Genomic DNA, 16420 nt, shown 5'->3' with positions numbered 1-16420 from the left:
GTGTTATCTTCCGAACACAGGATGGTGGGGACTATGGGCAGTATGGACGCCGACATGCAGACTCAAGGAGCTCCAAGTGGGGACTGGGGAGAGGAACCTAGCGTCTGTCCTGTGCCACCTCGCTGCCAGCTCTGCCCTCCCACAGGGGTAATATTTCTCCCTTACTCTGGCACCTGGCAGGCATTTTCCTCTTCCTCCTTGGGGAGATGAGCCACAGGCCTGTGTGTGCTTGAGGGGGCAGCACGCCTGAGCAGGAAGAACCTGTTTTTCATGGCATCTGGGGTCCTGAACAGTCTGGCCCTGCAGGCTGGGTCCATTCTCTGCAGCAAAGCAAGATTGTTACTGTAGCCCAGATCTGTGGTTGTTCCTGCGGCTCCCGAGGACCTGCCTGAGGGGGGGGTCACAGTGAGACCCCAAGTCTCAGCACTGCGGCCCCCATGCTGGGCAGAGCTTGGCTGTTTAAAGCCCATAGGAGAGCAGCCTTATTTCTCTGAGTTTTGGCTCACCAGGGTGCTGGGCACCCTGCAGTGAAAGTCTGTGTCTCATGCCCCATTTTGTTTGTGGGTGTTATTGCCAGGGAGCAGCCGAGGCACCATCTCCTGGCCCTCCCTGCCTGTGCATGGCTGTGGACAGACCTGTGACTCCATGATCCTACCAGCACAGTAGTTATGGAGTATTGACGGAGTCACCAAACACCCCAGGAACAAGAGGTGGGCACTGTTGCAAAGATTTTGATAAAGAAATTAAAATCTAATTATATAAAAGAGTTTGGTTTGATGAAGAAGTAGAAAATTGTGAAGCATAGGTATGGGAGTGTTAAGTTTGAAATGTAGTCATAGGAACTTAGGAACTTTAGAAAATGTACTATGTGTAACTCTAAGAATTCAAGTATTGTCTGAAATCAGTGAACCACAGAAACTTTGACAAAGATTTGTTGGTTTGTAGTGTTTTGTTTTAGGAAACTAAGGAAACCGTTATGGACACCAGTTTGCTCTTTGGAAACCCCTTACCCTTCCCGCCTCGATCTAATTATCAAGGATTCCAACCAGTAGAGTTAAGTGAGATTAGCCAATGGTTGTTTTAGTATAAGAATATTGATAAGGTGGTGTGACTGAGGGCCAATCACTAGAAATGTTAAATTCAAGAATTAACATTGAATGTACTTTTATGTAAATCTAATACATGATGGCGAAAATCGAACTGCGCAGAATCACGAAAGAGAGGTCAACTATCGGACAAAGTGAGGAAGACTATGGAAGACCACCAGAGGGCTTCTGAAGACCACCAGAGACCTTCACTGAGCCTGCGTAAAGGACATTTACATATGCTAATAACTTCCCAGAAATCTAATGAATATGCATAACATTTCTCAGAAATCTAATGAATATGTATGAATAAGTTCAATAGAAGGTGTATGATTTTGGTGTTCAGGGGTGCGTGGTTCGTGAGAGGACTCACCCGCGCAACCAGCCGTCAATAAAGAAGTATCTGCTTATCTACACTAAATTGGTGTTGATAAGTTCTTTATTCCAAGTTTTTCGGCAACAGCACCAGCCCCACCAGTCCCACCTCTGCAGGGCTATGCCTGACCTCAGCAGATCCAGGTTCCCTGAGCTGAGGCTCTGCTCAAGCCAGTGGCAATGGTGGAAGGATGGTGGAGGGAAAACTCCAGCTGGGAGTCCCACAGCCCTGCCCATGCTCATCCAGCCCAGACACCCTTACCTGCTGGTACAGAATGCTTCCCATGTGGTATGGGATCTCCACCTGGAGTGGAGACAGGAGAATCTCAGACCCTTAGCCCTGGAAAGCCACCAGGGCAGTGTGGCTCTGGTCCCAAAGGACACCTGGGCTGGGCCAGCACCCTCACACCACATCTCCCAGTGCGGCCAGAAAGGATTCCTTAGCGTGCTGCTGCTGTCTATGCCCTCCCTGAGGTCTCCTCACAGGCACACTCTGCTGCCAAGCATTGTCCCTGGGTAGTGGGTGGGGTGGGTCTAGGATTCAGGGCAGTGACCTGGGCTCAGGTCCAGCACAGCTGCCTGCTTCTCCTCCAAGAGGGGACTCAGCAGAGGCAGTGCACACAGCCCTCCCACAGCCCTGCCCACCTCACAGCCAAGCCCTGGGTGGGCAGGGCAGGCCCACAGGGCCTGGAGAGGAGCATTGCCTGAGCTCCAGCCCACACCTGCCTGAGGCTGGGCAGTCAGGGCAAAAGCACCACCCCTGGAGGTCCCAGGGATTGAGCCCAGGACCTCCCACATGCGAAGCAGGCGCTCTTCCACTGAGCTCCATCCCCTTGATGCCTGCCAGCAGGAGAGACGCTCTCCTCCCATGATGCGTCTATGACAAGCACAGCCCTCTTGTCTCCTGGGTGCCCAGGGACCCTCTGCAGAAAACAGCACTTGAACCCTTCTGAGATGGGGGAAGTCGGGCCTGCCTCTCTGCTGGGGTCTGATCCTGGCACAGGGCTGCACTGCAGAGCGCTGCCCTTCAACGGCTCTGCAGGGCAATGGGACGGGAGGAGGCTCTTGCTGCTGGCACTTCTCTCATGCTGTGGCCAACTCTGGGGTGGGCTGATGGAGAGGAGAAAACCCCTGAGCCTCCTCTGCCACCCAGCGCAACACCCCTCTGTGCCAGATCTGTCCCCAACGCCACAGCAGGAGCAGTGCAACAGGGTGAGGGAAATGCCCTCCCTGGGGTGAGGTGTCCTCAGGCTGTTATGGCATCCCAGGGCATGTGGTGGAGAGGACCTGGGGGCAGAAATCTTACACCCCCTCCTCCAGGCACTGGGCCTCCCCCTGCACCCTCTGTCCCCCAGCATGCCTGGGGGTGAGGTGAACAGCAAGCTTCCATCTGCCTGGGGCTGAGGGAGTGGGCTGGGCTCAGGGACCTTCCCACTCCTTCAGCACTGAGGACTGTCCTGACAGCAAAACAGTGCCCTGGGACAGCCCTGCTGGGGTCTCTGCGGCAGGGTGGGTGATGTGTTCAGCTGTTTACTCAAAGGTTGGTAGTTGGACCATATGCAGGGATGGCGTCACGGTGGTAAAGCTGGGGCAATTGTCTTGCCCAATGCCATAGGCTACAGTGCAGGGGCAGTGCACTGGCAAGAGGTGAAGGAGCAAGGAGGGCCTGGCAGGCTGGAAGAAGGCAGGCAGGCAGGCACTCTCTGCAAAAATCTACAGGAGAAAATCTGTGCTGAAGCCCGGGGTTGAACCAGGGACCTTTAGATCTTCAGTCTAACGCTCTCCCAGCTGAGCTACTTCAGCCCTGCCCCAGCAGGCCTTCTCCCAGTTCCACCCCTGCCAGGCCACAGGCTGACACACACATGAAGAGAGCTCTTTGGGGACATTCCCACGAAAAAGCTGTGCCCAGCACCGGGCAGAGGGGACCTGGCCTCTCCCTGCCTCCATGGCCAGGTAGACTCCAGGTGTGGGGTGGGTGCCAACTTACAGTGCGAGTGCCAAGATATGCGTCGGGCGTCAGTTACAAAGGTGCGTGGTGAAGGCAAGTGGGAAGGCCAGACACACGCAGCTGCCAAAGCTGGAGGTGGAAGAAGGGTGGGGTTGGTGGAAGACCTCTCTCATAGGGAAGAGAGGGCCCAGGGGAGGCAGAGCTTTTCCAGTGCCATAGGCTTTTGCTTCCTTCTTGCACGAGCAAGAGTGTTCTGTTCAATGTTTGGAGACCATATTTAGGGGGAGAGAAGGCTTGAAAACCTCCAAGGACTGGGACTGCACAACCTCTCAGGGCAACCTCTTCCAGTGCATAAGTGACCTTATGGTTATGACCTCATGGACCTCATGTCCCGCCTGAACATTCTTTCAACTTTTGTCCCTTGCCTCTCCTTTTCCCACCATGCACCATGAGGAAGAGCCTGGCTTTCTTTTCTTAACTGCCTGGTAGGTACTGAAATGATCCTGTGAGGTTTCCTGAAGCCTTCTCATCTCCATACTGAACAGTGTTCCCTCAGCCTTTCCTCAGGTGGAAAGTTCTCCAGCCCTGTGCACAGCCCCACACACCTGACTGTATTGGTGCCCCTTCACTGAACTTGCTCCAGTTGATCAATGTCTTTCCTGTACTGGGGGCAGGAGGCCCCAAACTCAGTGCAGGGCTGTGCATGTGGTCTAGCAAGCAGTGAATGGAGGGAGAGAATCCTTCCCTCTCATGTCCTGGCCATGCTTCTCTTCATACAGGCAGGCTGCTCTTGGCCTTCTTGGCTGCAGGGGCTCACTGCTGACTCCTGGGCAGCTTGTTGTCCACCATGACCCCCAGGGCCTTTTCTGCTCAGCTGCACCCTACCGGGGGCTGTTGCCCAGGGTTAGGCCACCCCAGGGGAAGGACTTGGCGTTTCTTCTCTCTGAAATCTAGTAGGTTCTTTTTGGCCCACTCTGCCAACTTGTTGAGGTTCGTCCAGAAGGCAGCACTCCGGTGTATAGACTGGTCCGCACCTCAGGTTTGTGTCATCTGAAAACTCTGTCAGCTCCTCCAGGACACTGATAGCATCATTAAGCCCCAGAAGAGACCCTGATGCATCCAATCAGTCTTTTACTCACCTCTTTGCCCACCTATCAAGACTGTAGCTTCCTAGCATTGATATAAGAATACTGTGGGAGACTGTGTGGTGGGTTGACCTTAGCTGGCGGCCAGATGCCCAGGGGCTAGATGCCCAGCCAGCCGCTCTCTCACTCCTCCTCCTCAACAGTACAGAAGGAGAAAAAAGGAAAAAAATGCTGAATTGCTTGTTATGAAATCAGGGACATCACTTCCCAATTAGTCGTGAGCAAAACAGGCTCAAAAGGAGGAGAATGAACTTATTTTATTACCAGTTCAGATAGGGTTGTTGTTGTGGTTTCAGCCCAGCTGGTAACAAAGGACCACGCAGCTGCTCGCTCACTCCTCCCTGTTCCCCTCCGGTGGGATGAGGAAAAGAACCAGAAAGGAGAAAAGAAAAAAAACCCTGGAACCTCGTGGGTTGAGATAAGGACAATTTACTGGGACAACACAAAAAGAGACGTTACAACAACAACGGTACTAATAAAAGGATATACAGAATGAGTGATGCACAGTGCAACTGCTCAGCATCCGGAACCCGACGCTCCGCCACTTCCCCCACCGAAAGCCAAGAGCCCCCCCCCAGCCCACTCCCCATTTATATACAGAGCATGATGTCGCATGGCATGGAACAGCTCCTTGGCTAGTTCAGGTCAGCTGTCCTGGCTGTGCCCCCTCCCAGGTTCCTGTGAAAATTAACTCTGTCCCAGCTGCACCCAGGGCAGTTGGATAGTGAGAAGAAAAGTTAAATACTACAACAGCACCTCCCCTGTCCCCTTTTTTTTCCCAGGCTCAGCTTCATTCCTTCATTGCTGACTCTTCTACCTCCTTTCCCTGTGAGTGGGAAAAGGGGGAATGGGGACTACAGTCAGTTCCTAACAGGTCACCTCTGCTGCTCCCTCCTTATGCTTTTCCTGTGGCATCCTTCCCACAGGCTACAGTTCTTTCAGGAAATATCCAACTTCTCTGGCATTTGATCCTCCACAGGCTGCAGGGGAATCTCTTCTGCATCATATGGAGTTCCTCCTCCCCCTCTTCTTCACTGACCTTGCTGTTTGCAGGAATTTTCCTCACACTTTTTTTTCCTTACTCCTGTTCCACTCTGGCATTTGTGCCCTTTCTTAAATACACTTTCACAGAGGTGCCACCGGCTTTGCTGATGGGTTAGCTTTTGCCAGCAGTAGGTCTGTTGCAGAGCTGGTTGGACTTGGCTGTGTCCGGCACGGGATAACCCATTGTCTCTTCTCCCAGGGGCTCCTGCTGCCCATCCGCTACCAAAAACAGGGACACAGACACCAATATAGAGCAAGAAGCTTGGCCTTGCTAAATGACATCCCCTGCTCTTCTAGTGTCAAGCAATCCAAACTACTCGTTGAGGGGGCATAGAGAGAAACAGAGGAGGCCTTGACACTGTGCAAGCACTGCTTAGCAATAGCTAAAACATGGCAGTGTTATTAACACTGTTTTGGCCACCAATGCAAAGCACCGTAGGAGCTGCTGTGAGGAAAGTTAACCCAAGGTGCTACCCAAAGTTGAAAATACCACAGCAACCATCTCAGGAATAGGATACAAAACAAGAAATGAAAGACCAATGTGGAAAGGATTAAGAGGGTAGGCTGTTCCTCTTGGCAGGTTTTGCAACAGTACAAGAGAAGAGCTTGGGTGGGGGGAATAAAAAGAGAATCAAACAACATGGCCAAGGTTGTTTGGTGTCAACTGTGAAGCAGCTCTGCACCTGATGCGAATTATTTCTGTGGTCAGGGAGAACCTGAGAGATTTCCCTCATTTGAAAAGATGAAGGAGGAGGAAGGACAGCACCATTTAGGCAAAAAGGGACCTCAGAAGTTTCTCGGCCAATCTCCTGCTCAAAGCAGGGCCAGACCAGATTACTCAGGGCTTTATCCAAAGACGCCGTGGTCACTTTCTGGGATAAAGTCCGCACAAAGTCCCTGCGAAACAGCTTCCAGCATTTGACTATCCTCATGTTGGAAATGCTTTTCTCTATATGTACACCAACCCCCTTCTTTCAGCTCATTGCCTCTTGTCCTTGTGTCTCGTACCATGGACACGAGCCTGACTCAGTCTTCCTGGGAACACTGCAATGCTGCTACATGTTTCACCCAAGATCTTCCTTTCTCCAGGCTGGACAAACCCAGCTCCCTCAGCCTCTCCTCACAGGTAAAGTGTTCCTGCCTCGGACCATTACGGGGGCCCTTTGCTAAACTGGCTCCAGCTTGCCGACAGCTTTCCTGTACTGGGATCTGAAATCTGGACACAGTGTTTGGTATAATCCCTTCCCTCAGTCACCTGGCCGTGATCCTGTTCTTATAGCCCAGGGTCCTCCTGTCCTTGCTTCCAAGGCACACAGCTCTGTCCTGTCCATCTCGCTGTCCACCAAGACCTTTCCAAAATGCCTCGTTCCAGCTAAGCAACACACCACCCTTGCCATTGCCAGGGTTAGTCCCCTGCAGGGACAGGAACTGGCATCTGTCCTTGCAGGATTTCCTGACTTTCATGCCAATGCATGCTCTCCTCTTCCTTGAAGCCTTTCCCTGAGCACAGGGGCCTGGAGACCATTTCAGGAAAGACTCAGGCACAGCAGGCATTCATTCCTTCAGCCCCAGCTGTGCCTGCTGTTATTAAATCACCCTCCCCATTCAGCAGCAGCCCTTGTTCAGCCTTGGTCTCTCAGAAGTGACCAAAGATCTTCTGTTTGCTTTTGACTTCCTTTGCCACCAGCATCTCCAAGTGAATTTTTTTTTCCTACACTCATGCCTCCACAACAAATGCAATATAAGGAAATTCCTGCTTTGTACCTGTCCTTGCTGACACCTCCTGGCAGCTGCGTCATGGCACCTGTCCTTGTGCTGGCACAGCCCCACTGCCCAAACACGGTCCCACAGCCCCACTCTGCAGGCACAGCACAGGAAAGGGGACAGTCATAGATGGGGAAAGTTCCCCCCATTGTGATCCCAATGGCAGCCTTCAGATCACAGTTCCCCCACAACACTCCTACTTTTGCAGCTTCCCCAGCACCCGACCCCTGCCCTGCCACAGCCTTGACCCATGTGGAGCTTTGCAGACAGCTCTGCTCCAGGGTCTGCCAGGGTCTGGGGAAGGAGCGAGGCTGGGCAGGGCTGTCTGTTCCCCAAAAGCAGCCCTTGGCCCAGGAGGAAGGTGGAGGTGGCCTCCCAGCAAATCTCACCCTTAAATATGGGGTGACCAGCAAGTGCTGAAAATGGCTAATGAGAGATGCTGGGGGTGACAAAGACACTGAGCCACATTGCGCGTCTGTCCATGGCACTGGGGGAACAGACCGGCCTCCTCCTTTCCTCTGTACCTGCATGTCTTCACTGTTTTCCACAAGCCCCATCACTGCACCACGAACCCCTGGTGTCAGTCCTTGCCCTGCATGGCCACACATTGCAACCTCTACACAGATATTTTTTCTCTCCTGGGCACTTTCCAGCCCAGCCCAGCTCCCCCTAAACTATTCCCACCTCCCCTGCCCTCTCCCCAGTGCAGCCCAGTCTGGCATGGCCCCACAGCAGTGCCCACCACAGGGTGCGGCAGAGCTCTGGGCACTCACCCCACAGCCCCAGACCCTCTGAAGGGCACAGCAGCTCCTCGGGGGTGGAGAGGGCTGAGCCCCAGGGCTGGGGGGCATCCGTGGCACAAGGCCTGAGGAGATCCCCTTGTATGATGGAAGTGCTGCTATGGAGGCCAGCTCTGTCACACAAGTGCCCATTGCCTGTCCTTGCCTGCAGTCACAGGCCTGACACACCGCAGGGCTCTAACCAAGCTTGAAGAGCACTCAGGCCTTCCACCAACCCAAGGGTTCAGAAGGAAAGCATGGCAGTGGGAAGAGACCATTTCAGGAAAGACCAAGCACTGGTGATCCCTGGCGCTGCTGCTGTGCCGGGACTCTTTTCTTCTTCCCCTCTGCACACAGGCACTGCTCCCTGCAGCTGCAGAGAAGGTCTTGGAGGAAGGATCTCAGAAAAAGAAGACACTGCAGGGCCCTTTATTTTGTTTAAACACACAGAGGTTATGGCTCCTCAATTGCACAGCCTCCAGGTCACACAAAAGCAGGATAGATTGTGAATTAGAAACCAGAGGAATAAAGACATTTCTTTGTGGAAAGCATTCAGATAAGTAAACCAAAGGGAAATAGAAGGTGTAAAACCACACCCAAAATCACCATAAAAAGACCAGAAAAAGACAGGTTGGGTCTGTAATGAGATATAAGTACTATGCAGAAGACAAGAGGTAGTTTATTGCTTCTGAAAAGCATCCAGTCATTAGTTTTCTCAGGGCATCCTTGATCTCATGGTTTCTCATGCTGTAGATGAGGGGGTTCATGGCTGGAGGCACCACCGAGTACAGAACTGCCACCAGCAGGTCCAGGGATGGGGAGGAGATGGAGGGGGGCTTCAGGTAGGCAAAACTGCCAGTGCTTATAAACAAGGAGACCACAGCCAGGTGAGGGAGGCACATGGAAAAGACTTTGTGCCATCCCTGCTCAGAGGGGATCCTCAGCACGGCCCTGAAGATCTGCCCATAGGACAGCACAATGAAAACAAAACAGCCAAAGTCTAAACAGACACCAACTTCAAGTACCCCAACTTCCCTGAGGTAGGCATCTGAGCAGGAGAGCTTGAGGATCTGGGGGATTTCACAGAAGAACTGGTCCACAGCATTGCCTTGGCAGAGGGGTAGTGAAAATGTACTGGCAGTGTGTAGCACAGCACTGAGAAACCCACTGCCCCAGGCAGCTGCTGCCATGTGGACACAAGCTCTGCTGCCCAGGAGGGTCCCGTAGTGCAGGGGTTTGCAGATGGCAACGTAGCGGTCATAGGCCATGACAGTGAGAAGAAAATATTCTGCTGAGATCAAAAAGGTAAACAGAAAGACCTGGGCAGCACATGCTGGGTAGGAGATGGCCCTGTTGTCCCACAGGGAGTTGGCTATGGCTTTAGGGACAGTGGTGGAGATGGAGCCAAGGTCAAGAAGGGCGAGGTTGAGGAGGAAGAAGTACATGGGTGCGTGGAGGTGGTGGTCACAGGCTATGGCGGTGATGATGAGGCCGTTGGCCAGGAGGGCAGCCAGGTAGATGCCCAGGAAGAGCCAGAAGTGCAAGAGCTGCAGCTCCTGCGTGTTAGCAAATGCCAGGAGGAGGAACTGGGTGATGGAGCTGCTGTTGGACATTTTCATCCTCTGGGAATGGGGTGCTGTCAAAGTAGAAAAAAGACAGTGAAGAGGCAGGGCATTGTTCTCTGAGCAATATCAAAGCCATTTCCCATAGACCCTCCCACTCTCACACACACAGACCCTTTTCCTTTTCTAGGAGACCTTCCTTCAGGTCTGTGGCTGGAGCCCTGCTTGGTGCTGGCCGAGTGTGCAATGAAGAGCAGGGCCTCTGCCCATGGGCTCTTGAAAGGTCAGCCCTGCTCTGTAGCAGTGGGTTCATGGGATCGGTGCGGGCAGGGGCCAGTCTGGTGTGTGACTTTGTCAGCTGAAACCGCTCCTAACGCAGAAGGGCTTGTCAGCATCTGCACTGCCAGTGCTAAGGAACCAGCAGGGCAAAAGTAGTTTAAGAGTTCTAGGGTTTTTTACAGCGACGGTCTTTTTCTGGTCATCCCCTCCATGGCCTTTTCAGGGATGGCCCTCACTGGGGCCCACTAACACTCTTGGAAACTTGGAGGCTTGCTACTGACTTTTACTTCTGTAGGGGCTTCTTAGGTCTTTCAGGATCTGCAGTTCAGGAGGTCAGCACCAGAGGCCTCATTAACATGCCAAACACCCTAACAAGTCAAGTCGCTTTCCGTAGTTTTCTTTTAAGCCTTCAATTCTGATGTGGTTAATAAGAGCAGTTTCAGGAGTGTAATCAAAGTGAAATGATATGAACACTAAACAACAAGAAAGGGTTTCTTTTTCTCCACCTTATTTCTCTGCTTACACATGAATTGCTATCAGCAATCTCTAACTGATATTGATCCTGTGCGTCTCCTAATTCAGTGTGAATAGATATGAAAATCCAGAGCCTTTATGTTCCACAACCTATGGTCAGTCTTCATCCCTACCCCCAACCTACCATGTCTCTCATCAGCCACCTGGGACTTGGAGCAGCCCTGGTCCAATCTGAGCTACCTCCACTGAAGTCTGTAGCTGTGTGTTTCAGCCCATGGGCACCAATTCCCACCTGTGTTACTTGGAGAATGAGTGGCACACAGACACAGAAGGGTGTTTCTCAATTGCCTACATATGAAAACCAAGGAAGGCAGAGTTAAATTTAAAATAAAAGACATTTTTCAGCTAGGTGTTAAGTCCACATTACCTCCATTGAAACCTGCTTCCTACAGAGGATAACCTTAGGCCAACAGAAAACACAGTTTGTGTTTAGTCACAGAACCCACGACCTCCCAAAACATTTTCTGTCCTGGACTTTGTTTGTTTCTCCATATTCGCTCTTCTGCACACAGTGTGTCACACACTGAAGTCACGAGCTGCCTTGATTCACAGAGGGGAGCAAAGAGACAAAGGGAATGAAATGCTCCCTTTTAAATAGCCAAATCTGCACTAACCCCAACATATCTGGGTTACAGGAACGTTTTCAGGCAGACTCTGCATCATCTAGATGACTGATTTTTCATTTGCTGCTTGGAAAATTATAGGTGTCTCAATTGTAGGTGAAGGCAGGCATAAGAGTGATCGCCTCTAACACTAGACACCTTGGGTGCAACTGCCCAGGCTTCCCTTTCTAGTCAAGGGCGAGAAAACACTTGTCTCAGCCAAGAGGCTTTGACACACCCTGCCTGTCCAACAGCTCATGCTCCAGAAGTTCTGCCATTGGTCCTGCTGCACATTTCTCCATCCCGCATGAGGTCTTCTTCTCCCTCAGGGTATCCTGGAGGCAGTGGCCACTCCTGTGTGGGCAACTGCATGAACCCTTCAATGGAGATGATAGGTACACATTGAAACATATGCAGAAAAGTGCTGAGGGTAATAAGTGTGTAAGAAGTCTTCATTTTCAGAGTTTTGAGGGTTTTCTATAAATCCTCAGGATTGATTTCTCTATTGGCCTTTGACATGGAACAGCAAGCCGATCACCCTTTCTCTCCCTCTACATAAATCTAGATTTATACAGTCATTTCTGAAATGCATTACCTATGAACACGTTGAATGGTGAAAGTGTTCTCAGGACAAGTTTATTTTAAAACATTTGACATCTGCATTTCATAACTAAACAGAGCTGAGAGCGATAGAGGTTGGAGAAGTTGGATAGAGCCCACTATTATTTCTTTGCTACCAAGCAATGTCCAGAATTGGTAGCACTTCCCTCCTATCCTCCCTGTTTTTGAGGTGGCCAAATCTTTATGGGCTACACAATGGCATAACATCATGGCCCTCCAAGTGCCAGACCCCAACCAACACACCACAGAGGCCCAGAGTACAGCCGATGAAAGGAAATGCCATGCTTATTTGACAAACTTCTGATAAACTTCTCCAATGAAATGGCTGCCTTGGTAGATGACTAAGGCATTCGACACTGTCTCCCATAAAATCCTGACAAAGCAGCTGCTGAAGGAGAGGCTGGATGAGCAGAGAGTGAGGGGGATTGAAAACTGGCTGAATGGCCAGGCCCACAGGATGGTGACCAGTGGCACGAGGTCTCGCTAGAGGCCAGTCACCAGTGGTGCACTGCAGGGGTCAATAGTGGGTCCAGTCCTGTCCCTTCAAACCTCTACTGTAGTTTTGTGGTCCTGTGGTATCCTTCAGGGAAATCAGAGCTACCGGGCACCTCTCTGAAGTGTCAGTGCACTGATGTGCGCAGCGTGCTGAACAAAGAGGAGGAATTAGACGTCTGTGTGTGGTTACAGTGAGAGACAGTCTCATGTGGAGAGCAGAGACGGTGTGAGATAGCACACAGCAGGAGTGCGGCCAGGGATGGACAGGCTTGTAAGGCAAGGAGGGGGAGATGCCGTTTACGATAGAGAGAGCAATGGGAATGCATGGATCTCTGCCTTGGGACAGGTGATGGGCTTTCTGTGAGCTCACGGGTCAGGATCAGCAGGCAGACCAACACTGTCCCGAGTGAGCACCGTAACAGACAGAACTCAAGCCACAGACTGAATGAACTCAAAGGACACTTTGTGCCCATTTTGCAGGGGTGGTCCACAGAATAGGGGAATGATATCTGTGTTTAAATGAAAGGCTGTGAAGGGGGTGATGGTTACTGAGGCTGTATTGGATACTGTGAGACCTGAGAATGCAGTAAGCAGTATGGAATAAGAGGGGGATCTTGTCCTGGTTTTTGGCTGGGATGGAGTTAATTTTCTTCATAGCAGCTCATATGGGGCTGTGTGTTTTGGATTTGTGACCAAAACAGTGCTGATAACACAGGGATGAGTTAGTTACTGCTGAGCAGTGCTTGCACACCATCGAGGCCTTTTCTGCTTCTCACACCAACCCACCAGCGAGGTGGCTGGGGGTGCACAAGAATTTGGCGGGGGACACAGCTGGGACAGCTGACCCCAGCTAACCAAAGGGATATTCCAGTCCGTTAGATGTCACGCTTAGCAATAAAAACTGGAGAAAGAAAGAGGAAGGGGGGACATTAAGAGTTATGGTGTTTGCCTTCCTAAGTAACCGTTACGCCTGATGGAGCCCTGCTTTCCTCAAGATGGCTAAACATCTGCCTGCCGATGGGAAGGAGTGAATGAATTCCTTATTTTGCTTGGCGCTCATGCACAGCTTTGCTTTACCTATTAAACTGTCCTTATGTCAACCCACGAGTTTTCTTCACTTTTACCCTTCTGATTCTCTCCCCCATCCCACTGGCGTCAAGTAAGCAAGTGGCTCTGTGGGGCTGAGCTGCCTACTATGATTAACCACAACACTCCAGCCTCTCTAGATCCTTCTGGATTGCAGTAGTGCCCTCCAGCAACTTGACTGGCTCTTCCATGCTGTAGTGGCATCTGCAAACCTGACAGGAGTGCACTCCGTCAGTTCCTCCAGGGCATTGGTATAGACATGAACCAGGACAGATCCTAGGATGAACACTTACAGTTCTCCAGGTGTCACTGGTCTGCAGGCAGAGAAGCACTCGTTCACCTCAACCCTCCAAACCCCACCATCCAACCAGCCATCCAGACTGTAATGCCTTTAATTGGATACAATGCACAAGCATATAAAGGGGGTATGGTGTTGAAGCCTTGCTGAAATCCAGGGAAATGATAGACACTGCTCTCCTCTCATCTAGAAAAGCAGTCCTGTTCATCACAGAAAGATGCTAGGATGGCCAGGCATGACCTACCCTTGCTAATTCAAGTCACTCTCCCTTTCAGGTTCCCAGAAATGGGATTCAGAAGGGCAAGGGCTGTGACACACCCTCACCAAAGTGAGGTGAAACAGCCTTTAGTTCCCCAGCTCGTCCTTTGGGACTTGTTGGAAGATGCATGCATCTCTTGTTCTTTGCAAGTCGTCTGGGACCTCCCCCAGTCTCCATCACCATTCCAAGATGATGCAGAATGTCTTTACAATGGTGTTGGCTGGCGCTCTCAGCACCCTTGGATGCTGGCCATCTAAAGAGGTGAGTCTGCTCAAGTAGCCCCTGACTTGGTCCTCATCCACTGCTGGCTGTTCTCCTCCTGTCTGAGTCCTGCCTGAGGGCAACAGAGACATGGGAGACCTTGCAGGGAAAGACAGCAGAAAAGAAGTCATAGTGTACGTCAGACCTACCTGCATTTACTCTTTCTAAATCCAGTAGTGGCCCACTTTACTTTTCTTTGGTTTTCAACTCTTAAGGAAGCAGTAGTGGCTCATCTTGTTGCCCTTGACATCCCTTGCTAGCTTGAACTTTGGGGGAGCTTTCAGTCTCCTAATACAATCCCTGTATTCCCACCAGAGCCCTGAGCAGGCCAAGGTCTGCTTCTCTGGGATCCCAAACCTGAGCTCTGCTACTCTCTGGCTTCAGTTCCCTTCAGAACCATGACGCAACAACTTCACGGTCACTGCAGCCAAGGCTGACACTTTAATGTCCCTGACCAGCCCTGACTCAGCCTCCTGGCCCACCTGGCTGCTGTGATAAGAAGTCGACCCTGAGACTCTCCAGGACCCAATGGGGCTGTTGGACCCAGTCACTTTGCCCGTCCAGTGAGGGCAAGGTTTGCTGATCTGGAGACTTCCTCAGGTTACCTACAGAAGACTTTGTCCACGTCCTCACCCTGACTGAGTGGTTCTAACTCCCACCTTCATGTCACCATCAGTGGTGCGTCATCTGTTCCTAACCCAGTAATGATTGCACAACCTGTTGTCTACCCCACCATATGTGTTCGAGTTGCCCCATCCTTTACAGAGGCCATGCCCCAGCCTCATTCTCCCACCTTTCCCAACCATCCCCCAGTGTCTCCGAAAGGACCTGTCTCTATCCTTCACAGTACCCAAAATTGTGCAACCTGACCCACCATGTCACCACAGCGGTTCCCTCAGAAGTTCTGTGATGGAATCAGGGGCTCCAGATCCTCCTGCCTGTGTCTCAGGCTGTGAGGGCATGCATGCGCATTTGGTTTCCAGCCACTCAGCAAAGACTTCTCACATGCGGGAAACTGGAACTAAGCACCCTGGAGCCCCACGTATGCAAAGGCCTTTCTTCAGAGCAAAAAACTTGCTGGGAAGGATGACAGGTGTCAGGGTAATGATGAAATGAGATGCTCAGAAAGACAACAAGCCCTGCAGTTCCCAACACCTGAGAAAAACAGGCCAGGGCCATGCCAGGCTTGCATGAGAGGAGTTTGCTGCCTGAGGTGACTGTGCAGGACCTTGGGCCAATCTCCAGGAACACAAGGTACCCCTGAGAAAGTCCCTGGGTGAGGTAAGCCTGCAATCCAGCCAGGCAGTGGACATCAGTGGCATGTGTTTTCTTCATAGCATCATTAGGTGTGTGGAGGACAAGGGAGAAAGAGTTGTCAGGGGTTGAGAGTAGAGGGACATGAATGGAGACCTGTCTCCCTACCTATGCGGGTGGGGTAGACTAGGCCTCCCTAACTGCGCGGGTGGGGTAGAGCTGGCCTCCCTACCGGCGAGGTAGGGATAGACCTGACCTCCTTAACCGCGAGGGGCAGGGTAAACCTGGCCTCCCGACCGGTGCCGGTGGGGTATACCTGGCCTCCCTATCCATGCAGGCCGGGTAGATCAGGCCTCCCTAAACATGCGAGGGGGTTAGAGGCGGCTTCCTTATGGGCAAGGTCAGGGTAGACCTGGCCTCCCTAGCCGAGTGGGCAGGGTAGACCTGGCCTCCCGACTGGCGATGGTGGAGTAGACCTGGCCTCCCTATACGTGTGGGCCAGGTAGACCTGGCCTCCCTGCAGCACACAGGCCAGGTAGACCAGGCCTTCTGAACGGCGCAAGTGGGGTAGACCTGGCCTCTCTACCTGTGCAATAAGGGTAGACCTGAACTCCATACCCAGGCGGGTGGGGTAGACCAGGCGTCCCTAACCACGTGGGCGGGGTAGAGCTGGCCTCTGAGCCAGGAAGGTCAGGGTAGACCTGGCCTCCCGACTGGAGCTGGTGGGTTAGACCTCCTCCCTAACAACGCAGGCATGGTAGACCTGGCCTCCCCATCAGCGCGGGCTGGGTAGACATGGCCTCCCTAACATCGGGGGCAGGGTAGACCAGGCTTCCCTAACCGCGCGGGCAGAGTAGACCTGGCCTCCGTACTGGCAAGGACAAGGTAGACCTGGCCTCCCTAACCATGCGGATGGGGTAGACATGGCCTCCCAACTGGCGCCGGCTGGGTAGACCTCCCTCCCTAACAATGAAAAGGTGATTCTTACACCTCACTCTTTCAGATGGGAGAAATGTCAGTGCTGAAAGA

At 52.1% G+C, this 16420-nt stretch overlaps 1 protein-coding gene across 1 annotated transcript; it reads right to left on the bottom strand.

Annotated features, from left to right (window-relative positions):
- Nucleotides 1-8796: 8796 nt before the first annotated feature.
- LOC138683185 (olfactory receptor 14A16-like) lies at nt 8797-9753 on the bottom strand. Its single transcript, XM_069774716.1, has one exon. It carries the CDS (start codon nt 9751-9753, stop codon nt 8797-8799), a length of 957 nt encoding a protein of 318 aa, XP_069630817.1.
- Nucleotides 9754-16420: the final 6667 nt, after the last annotated feature.

Source organism: Haliaeetus albicilla, chromosome 31, assembly GCF_947461875.1.
Source record: "Haliaeetus albicilla chromosome 31, bHalAlb1.1, whole genome shotgun sequence".
NCBI classification, from domain to species: Eukaryota; Metazoa; Chordata; class Aves; order Accipitriformes; family Accipitridae; genus Haliaeetus; species Haliaeetus albicilla.
This window is presented reverse-complemented; position numbering and strand designations above follow the sequence as displayed.

Coding starts and splice junctions, on each gene's coding strand:
- LOC138683185 (XM_069774716.1), bottom strand. CDS start 9,753: ATGTCCAACAGCAGCTCCATCACCCAGTTCCTCCTCCTGGCATTTGCT.